This window comes from Rissa tridactyla, chromosome 1 (genome assembly GCF_028500815.1).
Source record: "Rissa tridactyla isolate bRisTri1 chromosome 1, bRisTri1.patW.cur.20221130, whole genome shotgun sequence".
In the NCBI taxonomy this organism is placed as follows: domain Eukaryota; kingdom Metazoa; phylum Chordata; class Aves; order Charadriiformes; family Laridae; genus Rissa; species Rissa tridactyla.
Window position 1 is genome coordinate 23560954 of NC_071466.1, and position 17060 is coordinate 23578013.

The 17060-nt window shown below is 39.4% G+C and overlaps 1 protein-coding gene across 4 annotated transcripts in view; it reads left to right on the forward strand.

Annotated features, from left to right (window-relative positions):
* The window catches only part of SGCG (sarcoglycan gamma), a 137332-nt gene that overhangs the window by 101021 nt on the left and 19251 nt on the right, over window positions 1–17060 (forward strand). For all 4 annotated transcript variants that reach the window (XM_054202614.1, XM_054202633.1, XM_054202604.1 and 1 more), the window contains one exon: window positions 9463–9535. In XM_054202614.1, the coding sequence (XP_054058589.1) occupies window positions 9463–9535 (73 nt within the window). The remainder of the gene's footprint in view (window positions 1–9462; window positions 9536–17060) is intronic.

Consider the following 17060-nt stretch of genomic DNA (forward strand, 5'->3'; position numbering starts at 1 on the left):
CTTGGGGTCTGCAGAGTTGTTTCTCTCACGTATTCTCACTCCTCTCTTCGGCTGCAGTTGCCCGGGTTTTTTTTCCCCTTCTTAAATATGTTATCCCAGAGCCGCTACCACCATTGCTGATGGGCTTGGCTTTGGCCAGCAGCGGGTCCATCTTGGAGGCGGCTGGCACTGACTGTCAGACAGGGGGAAGCTTCGAGCAGCTTCTCACAGAAGCCACCTCTGTAGCACCCCCGCTACGAAAACCCTGCCACGCAAACCCAATACAGCAACTATCATGTTTAACTTTTGATAATTATTGGTCTTCTGAAATCTTGAGGTCTTAATTTGAATGTATATATTCATATTCTTTCACTGTGCACCACTACAAATGTGGTAGTAACTATACAATTAGTGCCTCAAAGACAAACTGAAGTTATAATAAATGTGTTAATAAAATTTGTTTACACCTGAGGGTTTTATCTTAAGGTTTTTTTACTTTTTAACCTAATTGAAATTATAACTTTGCTTAAGAAGGAAACCATATCAAATAATTATTGTTTGCCCAAGGGATGCTGAACTTTAATAGAAAAGCATGTTTAACAAAGATATGAAAAACTGCATAATTGTTAACTGATTTGGAAAAGGTCTGTCTCTGCTCAAAGTAAGTAAAAATCATTCACACGAGTTGAAATTGTTATGCTGAAACATGTATTCTGACTTGTCCAATATTAATCTTTACACTGCAAGGATAATAGTTTACTTTAACAGATATCGTAGGAAGACACATTGCCTGTTTCTTTTTTACGCTGTAGTACAATTCAAAAGCAAATCCATTAAAGTCAGTGAGGTTATTTCACTGTAAAATTATATAAGTGAGAGGAGATTCATGCCTACTTTGCTTCAAATTAATTTATTAAAATTGTGATTTAAATGATACTATTAGCATGAAGGATAAATTAGTAATACTTTGCGTACTGAGATAATTTTTTAAACATTTTAGATAGAGAACAAGATCAATGTGAAATAAATTTTGAAAAGTTCATACCATAAGAAACAGACTATCTCAGGCTTAAAATACACAATGAACATTTTGCAGTTTTTTATGTACAATATAGTGAACTATTTGATCTTACTTCTCCTTATTTATGTGAATTCTGAAAAGCTCAGTAACAATTTGTAAGAAAACTTGACAGTTTTCAAGTAAAATATAATACAGCAAAGTGCAAATGTTGAGATTTATGGTATTTAAGGAAAATTTAAAAGTCTAAGAATAAGCTAATCCAACCCAATACCTCAGGAATTGTCATTTTCCAACAATTCGGTATGTTAGAATACTGTCATATCTCATAACTCATCCTATTGCAGTTCAGACCTTTTCTGGCCCATGTGGTAGAATAAAATTGTGGCAGACCCTCTCCCTGTTTTCCTAAGAAGAGCAAATGCCTGGGGAAAGCCATGATCAGCTAAGTGTCTCAGATAGCCCACAGGGTCACAGACGGGTCTAGATGCCCACTCACGTTCAGACAACTGGGTTGAATGCCCCATCAATGCAGCCTAGAGCATGATTCATCTCACCTTGAAGGAGACACCTAGTTCGGGCACGCAGAGAGCTTTTCTGCTGACCAGACGCGGTTGTCTGCTTTAGGATGAGCTCAATGGCTCACTCAGCTCCCTTGAACATAGTGGCTGAGTTCACATGCTTAAACGTAAGCATCCAGCAGTGTTTGAAACACCTTAGGCTACGTGAGACACTGCGTGGTATCACTGTACCTGCAGGAGACACTTCCTTTGATTGTGGCAGCTGGAGGCCAGGCAGGGTGTACAAAGGTATTTTAGATGACAGTAGGTACATACAATTAGGCAACTAAATTGTGCCTCTTGCTCATCTGTGACACCTACATCATAGATGCTTAAATCTAAATCTGTGAAAATTAAGTTCAGCTTAACCTTTCATGACTATTAATGCTACCTGAAGGAGCCTGTACTCCAGGCACATCCTCTCTAATATTATTTCAGTAATGGCCTGCATCTTTCGCAGACAGTTATTATGCTGCTACAGAGGTATCGAGCATCAGCGTTTTGTTCTGGTAGGTTTTTATACGTTCAGTTGGCATTGACGACAGTCAAGCCCACCTTGTAACAGTATATTGGCTGGCAAAGAGCCGATTGCTTTATAACTAACAACATTGCCATGGCAGAAGGAGTGAAATCACAGCACTGGCTGGAAACAAAGATCTTCTGGACAAATGACTAGAGTCCATGGACACAGGACTCCTGTTTTTCCACTCCCTTGCCTGCTCTGCAAACTTGCCAACTAGAAGCCTGTCCATAGAAGGGAGAAAACAGGCTCAAGTAAATAAAATTACATACGATAGAAAAATAATTATCATTCAGCAGTTATAAAATGATCTCAACTACTGCACAAAAGAACTTTTTAACAAGTTCAAATAATAATTTACGTATCATGACTGTTGTATCGGGTAATATTTTGGTGATTAATAGATAAGTAATTAATAGAAGGCAGTTGCTTACCCTCCACTCTTCTTGAAGAAAAGCTGGCAAGGCAGAGGGGATCAGTACCTGTATGGAGAAGCGTATTATATCACCCTTTCTCCAGGTTACTACTTGTCCTTTTTCTTCCTTGTCTTTCATAATACCTTAAAGTATTTGCTGAGTATTGTCGGTGATTTTCTAGCGCTCTGTTCTATGGAAAGGTTTTTTGAGTTTGAGTAGCTAACACTGAAGTGCAATGTGAAGATGTGTGTTTAATTTAAACACTTCTGCTCAGAAGGTAAGTTAAGTAGGAGACAATTTGAGGATATGAATAAACATTCTGTTAGACTTTGAAGAGGCAGATATCCTTGCTTGATAGTGTGTGTGGGGGTGTTAATGAAACTTGCTGACTTTGATCCTCTAATATCTTGATCTTGTGTAATTAAGGATTAAATTATGCTATATTCATAAACAATAGTCTATAGAATAGTAAATAGGGTAATATTCATACCATAAATAATGTTATTTCTTCACAGTTTAAAAGATAAAGTAGGTAATGAAGACAAGAAATCAATTTAGGGCCATTTTAAAAAAAAATTTGCCTGGAGATTATTTTTTTTTTTTTATTGTCATACTCTTCAAACTTAATGCTGTTTGATGACGAAGTTTTCTCACAGGAAGGCAAGGTTGCTTGTTTAGAGGTGACAGCTCTAGAGTATGTAAATAAGCCTTTTCATTCCCTTTTACACCACCCCCACCCCCCATGCTACCATTAACACTGTTGTTTCCAGTTGGCTTGCTTCCGTTAGCCCCTATTTCCATGCCAGCGATACTATCTCTGTCTCCACCGACCTGTCTTTCAGAGCAGGGTGCCCGTTGTAGGAAGCGGGAGGCCTAGGCTGAATTCCCCCCTCGGCCCAGGAGAAGTCACTCCTGCAGTCCCACCTCCCAGGACAGTGCTGTGTAACGCCACACAACATGTTGGGTGCCCAGCGTGAGGGGACAGCTGGGAGCAAGCACGCTTCATGTCTGCCAGCAAAGTGAAGGTCCACCGCTGGCTGGGTGCTCCCTCGTTTCTTCCTCTGCCGTGGTTCACCTTCGAAAAGAGAAGCAGAGGGTGAGATGCACAGAGCTGTTCACTGCTAAGCATGGGCTTCAGTCTCCTCCAGTGAGGAGGGAATGCTCCAATGGCAGTGGTGTCTTATAAAGGCATTCAGAAAGATGATTTTTTTAATTAAAATGCTGTAATTCCTGGGTTTTACCGCTGACTCCGGTAGCAATACACTTGAGCTCCCCTGGGGATTTTGGTCTCTCTCTGCTCTCTCTGCCTTGTTTCTGGGACAAAGTGATGTGTAGTCAGAGACCTGCCATCCTGGACCAAGAGACCGGAGCAGATCCCTAAAACGAGCATCTGCTTCATTTCAAACACGGCTTCAGCGCCCGTGATTGCACTCAGGCCTCACAAATCTCTCTTTGTATAGATGTTCACTCCCCTCCTCCAATTGATTTTAGCAGACTCCTCTTGCTGACATCTCTCTGTGTGTATCTGGTCATCTTTAACACAAAGTCCAAACCTCGATAGGAATGTAAAAGTTGGACTAGGAGAGGCATCTGATTATCAGCTCACATCCCTTTCATAGACAAGTAGGTCATATAATTTCTTTTATAATCTTATCAAGATACACCTCAAATGCAAACACACTATTCATTTTTATATCACCAAATGTGAAATTATGTCTAAAAGGTGCTGTAGGAGAAACATAAAAGGCTGTATATAAAGAGGTGCCAGGGTGAAACGAGGAAAGCCTGTGAGACACACGAGTTGCCTCCGCTGCCATGAGCTCTTCCTTCCTTGTGCCTTGCAGCTCTGCACATCCCATAGCAAGACATCGTGAGGGCACTTTTGGCATGTGGCATCCCGGCAGCCTGACGGCCCTCTCATGAGCAAGCTGCAGAGCTGGTTTTGGGGTGCTCAAGACTCGGTAGGGTATTCCAAACTTTAGTTAGAAGAGAAGAAGATTTCTGACTACTAAAGTTTAGGAATGTTGTCAAAGCAAAGCCATCAGGATCAGAAAATATTACTAGACAGGTTAGTTTGAGCTTAAATAATTGAGAAGGGAGCTTCTGCCTAGAGAGGTACTAAACCTGGATGACCTGATAAAGTCATATTTGCAAAATAATTGAGATATCCCTTTATCAGTGACTTGTCCTTTTCATTCCTATCGCCTCTTTCCCACTGTCTGTGTCATCTGACATCATTAGTAATTACCTTTTTTCTTCCAAGTCCATGATAAAATGTTACATCGCATTTGGCACCACTAGTAACACGTCCCCTCACTCATAGTTCTCTGTTTGCTGTTATGTTTTAAAACCTATCAGTCAATTTTAATGCATATAATGCTTTCCAGGCTGATTTGTGTTGCTCTAATCTCTTAATCAAAATGTGGTGTGATATCGAAGTAAATGTCTATGGAGTTTTATTACACCCATACTATTACCTTTATCAGCCAAGCTTGTCGTCTCATTTTCAATTCGAAGCTATAAATGTATTCATACTCAGTGCTATACTGCATACAAAAAAGGTGGAAGAAGAGCAGAAGATGGTGTTTAATTACTCTGCTAGAGGACCTTAGTATTTTGTGCTCGCCTTTCATATTCTGGTACCTGAGTTTCTTGACTTTCACCTGAGTGCGAGTGAGTATGTGAGAAAGAGCGCAACTGAATTTCTCATGGTTTTCCCTGAAGCCACTGGTACAGATACTTAACAACTTTTAATTCCACTTTTAATCCATTTTGGAACTAAAAATCAATAATGATGAGCTATAGTGATTGTATGGATTTCTAAAGATGACAGCGGAATTATATGAAAATCAGGCAGAGCACAGAGCAGAGCTTTTCCGAGTTCGTTTTTCAGGTGATGTCTAATGTGGAGACAGAATTCACCAGCTGAATTTGAGAGACACATCTTTTCCTTTTGAAGTCGTGATTTATTGTGTTGCAGTAGCAGATAATACGGTGTGTTCGTGTTGTTAAACTACTAGGCTCCACTTACGTTTTATTACTCTGATTATTACTTTGATAGCTAGATATGCTTTTTCATGATTCTATGACTAGCCATTAATGTTACTTTTGCAAAATATTAATAGAAGTGCTGATTTCCTTGCCTAATCTTTCTAATAATTGAAACTATATGGTTTACAGCAAGTGGACTAAATTAAAAAAATAATAATAATTTTTTTTTTACACATGGCCGTAGCAGGAAAAATCCATAAAAATGCAATCATAAGACTAGATTTTTAATAGCAGTAAAACAGTGTCATACCATTAGGTTCCGTGCAGCTGCTCCAGCGTGCACTGGCTGTTTTAGTGCTTTCACTCTGAGGACCACATCTGCAGTAACGATGCTCTATAACACGCGAACACTTAAGGTGCTTTACAAATGTGCCACTCAAAATACCTCACTGGAATAGAAGCTCTTCAAGAACAGGCTGGAAAGGCGAGGGGGGAGTTGCCCTTTATGTGGGAGAGCAGCGGGAATGCCTGGTGCACAGCCTCGGGATGGATGAGGAGCGGATACCACAGACCACCTGATTGGGAAGAAGCAGACGAGGCCTTCTTCAGACAACGGGAAGAAGCCAGATGATAATTGATATGTCTTTCTGTCCAGAATGGCAGTGTTACCAAACACTTGGCTTTTCCTACAGACCTTAAAACCAGATGGAAATGGAGCTTTTATCCAGAAACTGTGCCAAGATCCTCGCTATGTGACGCTGTTATTTAGATATCAAGAAATTCACACAAAGTTGAACTCTACCACCATGGCCGTTGCATGCTAGGATGTGCGGCAGTGTAGCAAGACATGAAATTTCAAACTGTGCACTTCCATACAATTGGCATTATAAGAAGCTATGTGGCTTATCTAAGAGTGCGAATTCACTTGTATCATGTCTTCATTATACCTCATCCTATGACACAGGACAGTTAAGCTGGTACTGAAAATTGCTGAAAAAATTTAACAGCTGTCTAATGGAAAAGGAAATGGATTCCAAACTATACTCAAGTGGAAGAATACACCATATAATGTATGTTGGTATGGTAGACGCCTGCATGAGTAAGAAAAAGGAAGGGGAAAATAAACGAAATTAAAAAATGCCTTCCAAGGTCATCAAGCCAAAATAGGCATCTGCAACAGCATTTTGTTCAGTCAGGACTGCACTTTTGCTGCAGATCTGATGGTTCTGGGAGCTCTCGCGTCCTACTGGTTTATACCATGGAGGAGTCAGGGAGTGAATACAGTGGATTCCTTTTGGGTGAAACCGAACTGAGAAATGGGCTCTAAGAATGCATTTGCTTCATCAAAATAGCAAATATGTTTTAAGCCCACAGGATGAGACTAGAATTGGTCCAAAGTAAAATCCCCTAAATCTGCATAGTATGAGCAGCAGATCTTTAGCACCAAGTGTATCACTCTATAAATCCACCCTTTTCAGGTCACACTGCCTCCTGACGTAGACATACCTAAAGACTTCCCAGAACTACAGTTGGAAGACATTAAGATCAAGCTATCTCCCCTCATAAATAATGTATTTGGAGCTCATTCAAAGTTACTGACAAGATAAGTCTTTTGTTAGCACGGGAAGTGTAGTGACAGTATATATTTCACTGAAATTACAACTCATTCACTGTAATCCAAGATGAAAATCTGAGTGAGGAAAACAGCGAAATGCTTGCTTTGCTAAGAATTGTCATGTAGGACGTAGTGGAATGAAGGACAGTGAGGCATCATGATACATTCTCAGAGGAACACAGTGTCAGAAGAATCACATTTGAGAAAAACTTGAATTCATTGCCACATCTAGCTGGCAAGTAAACTACATCAGAATTTTTGACAGCTCGGCATATTGCTGCAAAATACTCTTGTTGTACCAAATCAGCATTTTCCAATGAACTTCTTTCATTCCTTAGGGTTTTTTCTTCATCATCTCTAATGTGTAAGGTTGTCACCTTGTAACACCCACCAGCACAAATACAAGAACAGGAGAATAATTAACTATGTCAGGCCAGGAATTGAGTTTTGTCTTGCAAAATAATCTTACTGCTAATGAAGAAGGATTAAAGTCCTGTCTGAATTAATGAATTTTGTATTTTCCAGTTTTATATTCATGGCGGCTAGCAGATTCCAGAAAGACTCATCTATTTAAATTGATGAGGAGGATATCAACAGCTAAACAAAATTTAAACAGAAGCTTAGAAAGCCATGCTTCCTTGAAGTGGTGAAGTGATTCAGTATGTCAAGTCTTATATTTTGTGCACTTCTCTTCCATACATCTAAGGAGATTTCATTCTAAGGAATAATGATTTCAGCTAGAGCTTTTCTCGGAAAGCAGCAAGTTTCATGCTTTCTTAGGATATCCGGAGAACTTTCCCCCAGCCCTCATGAAGTGACAAGTGTTCCCATCAGCTGGCTCCGTGATGTGTTCATTTTTAGTGGTATCTCTTGATCTGCCTTTTTTTCCTTTTCATGATCTCTGTTGTGCCCCCCCCAATATTTATTTTCCTTTTATACCACATCTAACACTGCATCTATACCATCTGCACCATAACTTTCTAATCATCCATTTCCCCTTGTCTTTCCTTCCTTCTCCCTGATTCTATCTGTACTTTCACTTTTTCATCCCAATATCATCAGGTCTTCCAGACAGAACACAGTAAAAAGCAGTTTTCTTTTGTTTCCACCTATATTTTTATTTAATATGTTAACTATGATAATATTAATATTTAAATAAGCACGCGCATGCGTGCACGCTCAGGAGGGCTCTTAAGAGTTTGCTTCTCTAGATGGAGTCCAAAGCCCCGACTTAAGGCTTTCTGCAGCCCAGAATTCTTTCCTGAGGGTAACTGCATTCTTTTTTCATTCTAAGAGCAGCCAGAAAAGCCATGTTGAGTAATATCCTAGCTACTAAAATATATCGCCTTGTTACATAGTTACCCGAAAAGTGCTTAGATATGTGAATCCTCTAAAGTGAAGATGTTCACTCAACCTAAGGCCTCCCTAGTTTTGGATGAGTACCTTCACAAAGCCAAGGAACAGAAGGTGAGAAGCTCCACCCCTGCTGCAGCTGATGGTGTTTAGCTGCTTTTTTGCTGCTCAGAGAGATGGCTCAGGCTGAGAGGCTTTTGTACTACTTCAGCTGCTTCCTGATCCCAGTGAAGCTTGGTCAGGAGAGGGTCGCTGAGCTGGTGATGCTGCAATGACGCTAGTCCTCAGAAGAACAGAAATGGAGGCGCTTGGAGAACTTTGAGGTCCAAGAGGGAGGCTCCTGGTGAGGTTGGGTGCCCTTCCTATTGTGGGGACAGTTTGGAGCTTGTAGTTTTGGTCAAGTTCTTTTGGTAGGGCTTATCTTTAGTGCTGAAAATAGAAAGATGTGCTGTTTCTTTCCTGTTAGGATGAAACTACTCTTATTTCAAGAGGTAAACTATCTGATCCCATAGTCATTGCCATTTTATGTGCATAAATATGATTTTATTTTCAGCAAGTCTGCCTAAAACTAGAGGGAAATCTTTGATGAAGCTACGTGCCAGATTTTGTGCTATGAATATAATACCCTGAAATAAATACGATTATGCGTCCGTAATATTTGCAAAGGTTTTGAGGGATTTTCACTATCTCTGTGAACTGTAATGGAAGTTACATTGTAAAAATCTTATTTTCTTATTTTGTGGTCCCAAGTAGTTTAAAATTTCTCTGTCTTCAGACTTGTTAGGTTTTGTTTTAAGAAATTACACCTGTACTTTTACCGGTGTCGTGTTGTTCCGATCAATACTGTAATAGTAAAACTGTGTCTGTATTTTAATTGTCTCATTAATTGTTAATATATGGTTTTGTATCTTAATTTCTGGTATCAAAGTGGCCATATAAATCACTGTTGCTATTTATTTTTTTTTACATTTGAACTTTTACAATATGGTATTTATCTCTTTTTTTTTCAGGGCCTGAAGGAGCACTTTTTGAACACTCTGTAGAAACACCACTTGTGAAGGCAGAAGCTTTTAAACAGCTTAGGTAAGAACTTATACATAAAAAACTTAAATCTAATAAGCAAATGTTATTTGCTATATAGATATTAACATTTTACTGAACAAGGGAATTTCATCAGCGTTTCCAGAACTGCTAATAACCTGGTTTTTCTATTTTATGTGACATTGTTTTGAAGGAAAACTATACATTGTTCTGCAATTTTGAAATATATTATGAATGACTTATTGCCGTTGGTTAATATTTAAGGCCACATAAAATATTGTGGAAAGTTTTTCTGTAAACTTATGTTTGTCAATTTTGAAACACTTAAGTATGACCTTTTCTGCAATAGAAGTCGCTTGTCCGCAATAGGTCATCAGCCTATTCTTAGACAAGATTTTTAGAAATTAGTATCAATCTGAGGAAACAGACTAATAAGAAAAGTTTGGAAATGTGCAAAGCTCTGTATAACTAAAAAGCAGTTTGGTGGAAGAAAATCATTATAAAGTACCTTGTATGTTTCAGAGCCCCTTAACTCTGGGATAGCATTTCTTTGTGCACTATTCTACGTAACTTTGAGTATCCAAAATTAGTTTATAGTATGTTGGTTATGGTGAGATAATAAACTCAGTTCATGTTCTGTTCATGAACATGTTGTTTCATTTTATGAGCCAGTTCAAAGTAAGATTTGAAGTGAAAGAGGATCTCTTTAACAATTATACTTCTGTCCTTTCATACCTTGGCAGTCTGCTATGTTCTGTCATAATTTCTTCTTAGTGTTTCTTTTCCAATAGGGATGACTATTAGGGAGTAGCGGAAGATGATTAAAGCTTTCAAGAACACTGTCTGGTTCTTGGTGACTGAACTTTCAAATTGAAAATGGCAAATGAGAGGGAGACTATTAAGATACTTCTTTTAATTTTCTCCTTTATATTTAAAATTTAATCACAGTGAGATACCTTGTGCTTGCATTTGAAGATAGAATGAGCTCAAGACATTAGTTTTTACATACTGATCTCCACTTTCAAAAATATGTTTCTTCTACTATGGTAGAATTTGGATGTGACAGACTTTGACCAATACGTAGGATTCCGCATTGTAGCGAACGTTGTCTGGTTTTGGAGGGAGCGGGTTCATTATGTTGTAGATTTGTCATTTCCTGTGATTATCTCAATTTTGATAAGTAGGACATCGGATTTTGTAATTACAAAGCCAAGAAGCTCTCTGCAAATTTTAATTGGATGCATATCAATTATTTTCTGTGGTGGTTACTTTGCTTCAAATGTATCATCAATTAATAATATTTTAATAGGCTTAAAGCTAATAGTTTTATCCTGCAGCCGTTATGCTAAGTTACATTTTAAGTTCTTATCTGCACTTTGTTTAAAAACAATTACACTGTTCTGGACTACATACAACTGTTGTTATTATAAAATTTTCATCTGTTCTTGAAATAGGATGTCATTTGAAGGAAATCATTGAGATGAATTCCAAGTGTTTGTAAAGTTCTTCTACGTGGATAAGTTTACCTCGTGGCTTATCTCTTTCTGATTTTCACCATGTCAACTATAAGCACGTGTTTCAATCTAGAATGTTGCTTTGTGTTAGCAGAGGTCGAGTGTAACAGTTAAAATCCCATTCGGTTCTGTCTGAAACCCCGTAAGTTCTGTCTTACAATAGTAGAAAGTACAGATTCTTCCAGAACTTACAGAAGTTACGCTAATACTTATCACAATGTCAAGGAAGTACCTATATGGGTCGTCAACACTGACACTTGTGACTGACATTAATATCTGACATAAATCTAGAGCTGCTGAACAGCTGTGCTAGAAACCAAGTTAGCTTAACCCTAAGAAAGATGCTGAACATCGTTGCACAGCTTCATGCCCTGAATACATCACTCACTCGTGTCCTGGCTGGCTCAGAAGACCCGAAGCTTGCCCAGAGCAGTTCGAAACGCCTCATTCCTTTTACGTGGTGGTGGGTTTTTTTGGGGTTTTTTTTTGCTGTCTTTACCACCCGTAATCAGTGTCAAGTCTGGAAGCAGAGATGGCAGTGATTCCATGGAGGGCTTCTGGGGGGGATCGAGAAGCAAATGCAGTCTGCAGTGCAGATGCGAAGTTAAGATGTAAACAGAGAAGAGCAATTTACAAGGCTCATACTGGGAAAAGGTTATTTTCAAGGGTAACCTTAAATGCCAGCGTAAACAAAACTGTGCATTCTGGTGTGAAGGGGCGGAGACAAGTTTACCAGTGAATGGCAATTTTGTAATGCTTTATAAATATTCTGTTTCATTCCGTGCTGTTAAATGTAGGAAGCTACCTCATGGAAAGCACGTCAGTATGAAAATTTAAAATGCAATTTTAAGTTTTGCTTTTCTGTTTTAAATTTGAATATGCTTCCTTTCCAGATTAAGGAAGTGAGTATCAAGTTATAGGTAGTATAACCTATTTGCTCACCTCAAGCCTTATCTCCGCGCTTTCACCATCTATTTATCTTCTGCTGTTTTTCCTTCAGGGGTTGTGCTGTGCCATGGGAGTGTGACACGCTGGGTGAATGCGATATAAAGTGCCACGGCATGCAGCCTCAAATATAGGGACGACCGCTTCAAGAAAACCCATCCGCTTCCAGTGTAGTTGCGCGTTTCAAGGGGCTGACTGGAAAGCTGTTAATGCTCATCGCTTTTCAGCTTGTGTCATACTAACGTTACGGTGGCCACGTTCCTTCCCTGTCATTCAGATTTAGGGCAGTATCACAAACAACGCTGACACAAATGGCCCTCTGAATTACACATTCTGCTGGCTTTCCTGTCCAAATGCCGCTTTTCAGGATAGACTGCTTTTCTGGAAACAAAGAGATAAGTGTCTTAGAACATGTCCTTTTATAGCTAAGTAACGGAGACAGAGCAATGCAATTATACTGTGGTCAGTAACTGTCTTTCCATCCTGTGATTTGAAGGAAACACATAGAGGCCTTTTTCAGTCTGATAGATTGAATTCCTGACTCACCCATAAGGAAAAGAAGATGTGCTTGCACTTACTTCCAACTGATAGGAAGAATTAGAATAACAAAAATCTGCATTTCAAAATTGAAGCATTCCTAAGTTTAAAATAACACTGCCGACTTTTGAATTGCTTTCCTGGAATTCTTATCTCTACATAAGGTACCTAGTTTCCATTTACCAACTTTGTTAAGACATTAAGACGTAGCGGAGACACAAAAACAGGGTCTCACATGTAATGAGTGTCCGACAAACATCTCAGTGGCGTGGTTACAGGCAACAGGAAGACTTGGCTATATCCAGAAAATATCCCCCTCAGACAAACGCCACTGAGGAGGTACCTGGTTAAAATTAGCCAATTGTAATTTGTGAGAACAGAAATATGTCTGGACTCCTACTTCTCTCTGCAATCTAGTTGCCTGGTATAGTCAAGTGCCGACACAGCTTCCAGGTGCAGGAGTGCTGCTTTGACAGCAAGGCCCTATCTATTGGGAGATGTCTCCTTTCCTTGGGCTGAATCTGTTCTTCTGTATGGTCGTGGGACCACAGGAGAGCAAGCAAGAGGAAGCACAGGTTATTCTTGTGTTTTGGCCTTCTGCCAAGAACAGGAGGAGACCAGTGGTTTGCAGTTATGATTTAAAGCATAATCCTGGAAGAAGAACGAGGTGACTGTCCTGACCACTAGATTATCTCCTCTTTATTTGTTCTGTTTCTTGCCGGATTACTTGATTGTGCAAAGACTGACATTCAACCCAGGGATGGCCATAATCCAGCTCTTTACTCCCACCAAGCTGTTCTATAGTCTGGTAAACAGAGGTACCAGATAGAAGTTTCATTCCCCTCACGATGAGGAAGGAATTGAACTGATGCTTCATAATCCTTGCTGAATAGCAAAATCAATAGGATTGTATTATATGTAATATAACATTATATATATTATAATATATTTTTAGATATTACTTAGAATATTATAAAAGTATGGAAAGTGTTATCTCTTCCATGGTTTTCCATAAAAGTGGCCACAGCCCTTGTGCTTTGGTGTGTATTTGGCATGTTGAGAACTTGCCTCAATCGGATCTCCTGGGGCTTCTGTGGACTTTAGTTCTTACTGGATCACAGCAAAGTTCTAATGGAAACCAGGTACCTTTCTTTCCAAAAGAAGGAATTTAAACAGAAATATAGAAGCCCGTGTTCAGATACATAACTTGTGATCCAAAATGTAGGTGGGAAATACATAACTAAGCAACTACTGAAATGAGCTGCTGTAGACAGAGACATTTTTAGCAATTCCCTAGAAGCCAGCTTCTCCCCAGGTTCCATGTTAGGTACTGGAAGTAGCTTCTTCGCTCTTCCGATATTATCCAGAGTTTCACGCCAGCACACACACCCTTTTATCCCCAGTTATCAAATAACGCTCTCTTTGTGAAAAAAATACTGTCTCAGTTTAGACGTTTTTCCAGTCTGATGCTAACATATTTTTCTGATAGTTTACAGCACCTCAGAATATTATTTAGCATATTATTCTATTCCCCCTACATTTCATATCCTTGAATAACACGTAATTCAGACATAGTTTTGTCATTTTGATACCGTTAGCTTCTTGTGATCTACACGCCTTGCAGTTTTCTAAGGGAAAACAATGGATCAGCAAAGCTGTGTAAATCTCAAAACAATGTTTCTGAACTGAGCGCTTGTAGCTCCCGAAGTAATGGAAATGTGCTTACAGAGGTGACGTCCTACCATTTATTAACTAACTGTATACTATGCATAATGAATATACTGCTCATGGTAGTAGCTTTGTTCTTGTGTTTGCCATAAGTGGATGTCTGACAGCCAGCAACTGTGTCTTCTGAGCACAAATCCCATGGGAAATCACTTTTAGTGCAGTCAGTTTGTGGTATTTTGCCAGTTCTTCAACTGAGGGGTTTACGTCCAAGTTCAAAAGTGACCCGCGTCATTCCACCCTTCTTGCATTTGAAAAGCACTATAGCAGGATGGTGTCGCTATTCCAGGCAGTCAACATTTGTCAGACTATGATTATAAATATACATATATATAATGTTATCATTTAAAATATTATTTAATAGCTTATGTGGGTATATTCTGAAAAGATTTCAGTATTTCCCAGGGAAAGAGACGTATTTTAGACAAATGTATAATATTGGCACTGACTAAAACTTTATAATATATAATTTAAGAAGCATTGCTTTATATTTTAATGAAATACTTATGTCCAACACTCAAAAGCATCAAAATATATATTTACTAGCTTGTGACTTATGTGTTGTAGAATATTGATAGTTTCAGGGCATAATTATACGCCTTCGAGGTATTTGGTTAAGGCAAATTACTGTGCTGATGGGTTGCTGGTAGATCTCCCTATCTGTATATTCAGAATAAATATGTCCCCTTTAATTTTGGCTTTTGTTCTGTGGTATCCACTAGCTCCACTTTTCTTATGGCTTTTACTTCTCTCTGACTCTTTATGAAAAGGCTTACTTTTATCCTTTCCATTCCCCATTCACCATATGACTTCCTTTTGCACTCAAAGTGTAGATTTGTGAGGGTAAGCTGTATAAGACGACAGAGAGAAAGGCTGGAAACTGAAGTTGTGGGGTTTTATGCGTGTACGAATAAGAACTATGAATGAAATCTAGAAGGAGATGTATAGAAGCCAACCAGGGTAAAAACATTTGCTAAATCATTGCTTAATCATGTTTGTAATAATAATGCTTACATGCTAATTGCCTAAAAAAAACCATCTGACTAATTGAAGTACAGTGATTTTTATTTGCATTCATTATGCAAATCAAAAGCCCAGTCAGTCAGAAGAGAATGAAGTACGTAATGGCAAAGTAAGCCTACGGTTAGGATTCAGTTTTTGTAAAGCATCTCTGCTCCCTGACTAGTGAGATATTTCTACTGCAATGTAATTTTATGAGCACTGGTATTAATTTTATATAAATTTGCATTCATATACTTTACTGCATTCAGGTTAACTAAGAACACCATCAAATACTTCTTTTGGAAGCTTAAAGAATTTCTTTCTATTCATTTGATGAACCCAAATCTATGAAAAGGCATAGTTTAAAAGCATTCGATGGTACAGGACATCATGTTTATCAACTTTTCAGAAACATTTATGACTCGGATATTTAAAAATACCTTATTAGCAAAGGTTTGGGTACTACTTCCCATCTAGTCTTCTTTTAAGCAGGGGTTTTTCATGAAAATATTAATCTTGAAGTGAAAAGAATTTTCCAAGTACAATCTGTTTTCTCCATCTTGTGTTCCTAGCTATTTCTGTGCGCCCGTATTCTTGTTCATTGCAATTTAGTTTACAAAATACAGTGCTTCACCTGCAGGGCTTATATACCATTGAATGTGTGTGGACCCTGCAACCTTGGGAGATAGATTGACCTCTACTTATTAGATCTTCTGTAATTCTGAGTCTGCAGAGGGACTCTGTCCTGCTCTCACAGAAGATGTTTCCCTCCTGAGGTAGGAGGGACGTTTGGTGACCGGTGGGAACAGAGCCTCAGCTCTCCCTGGGAGCCCATACTGGCAGTCAGAGCTGCTCTCCGGAGCACCTACAACATGTTAGTGTTCCGAAGGACTGCTGGCCTCTGAAACCCGTGAGTGAGCGGTAGATGTCTCAGTAACAGCAGGAGAGGAAATCCATGCACCGATGTTAGTAGCCTTTTTGCCAGGCAAGATCTCCCTGAGAACGCATGCCGGGTTTCTGCCCACCATCATCAGTGGCTTTCCCTTAAGCCGGTCAGGTGGCTGATGTTCTTCCTAAAGCCTCAGGTTTTCAGAGATGTAGCTTAACACATTAAAATCTATAGGAGTTGTTTCCACTTCTTGTATGGGACAAAGCCATTTACGTGTTTTGCATAGCTGCTTATGTCAGTAGTGCAAAGGTGTAATGGTTTCTACACCTGCGCTGCTGAACTGAGTACTTGACAATGTCAGACTGCTCGGTGAGATTGCTAAAGTGAACTTGTCGTCGGTGATTACAGGATACTCCACCAGAGCGCAAGCTACCGTGAAATTTTCATTAATGATTGTCGCAGTTATAGACACCTTGCAGATGACCACCTGGAGCTCTATTTGGAAGTCTGTGATTGTGCTGTCACTGGCCTAAGGCATAATGTTGAGCTGGGTAGAGCACCCTTTACATTATCTTTCACCTACATAACTGTCTGCACATGTGTCAAGGGAGCTGGGGGGGGAGACATGGAAGAGGAGGAGTCACCCACCATAAGGTTGTGCACATGGCAAACACTGGAAGAAGAAAGGGAAGCATTTCTAATAACAGTGATTCTTCCGAGATATATTGTACGTGTGCACGGTCACTACTCGCGCTCTTTCCCCTCTCCCTCAGCCCGTGTGTGCAGCTGTGATACAACGCTTCAGTTGTGAGGAATCGGAAGAGAGCGCGGTGCGTTCAGCCACTGTACTAATGGATCACAAGAGGGGAAGGGGATGACCTGCTTGTCAGCAAAGACCTCTTCGCTTGAGTGTTTCTTTTCATGCAGAACAAATGGACAGTATGAGCAGCATGTA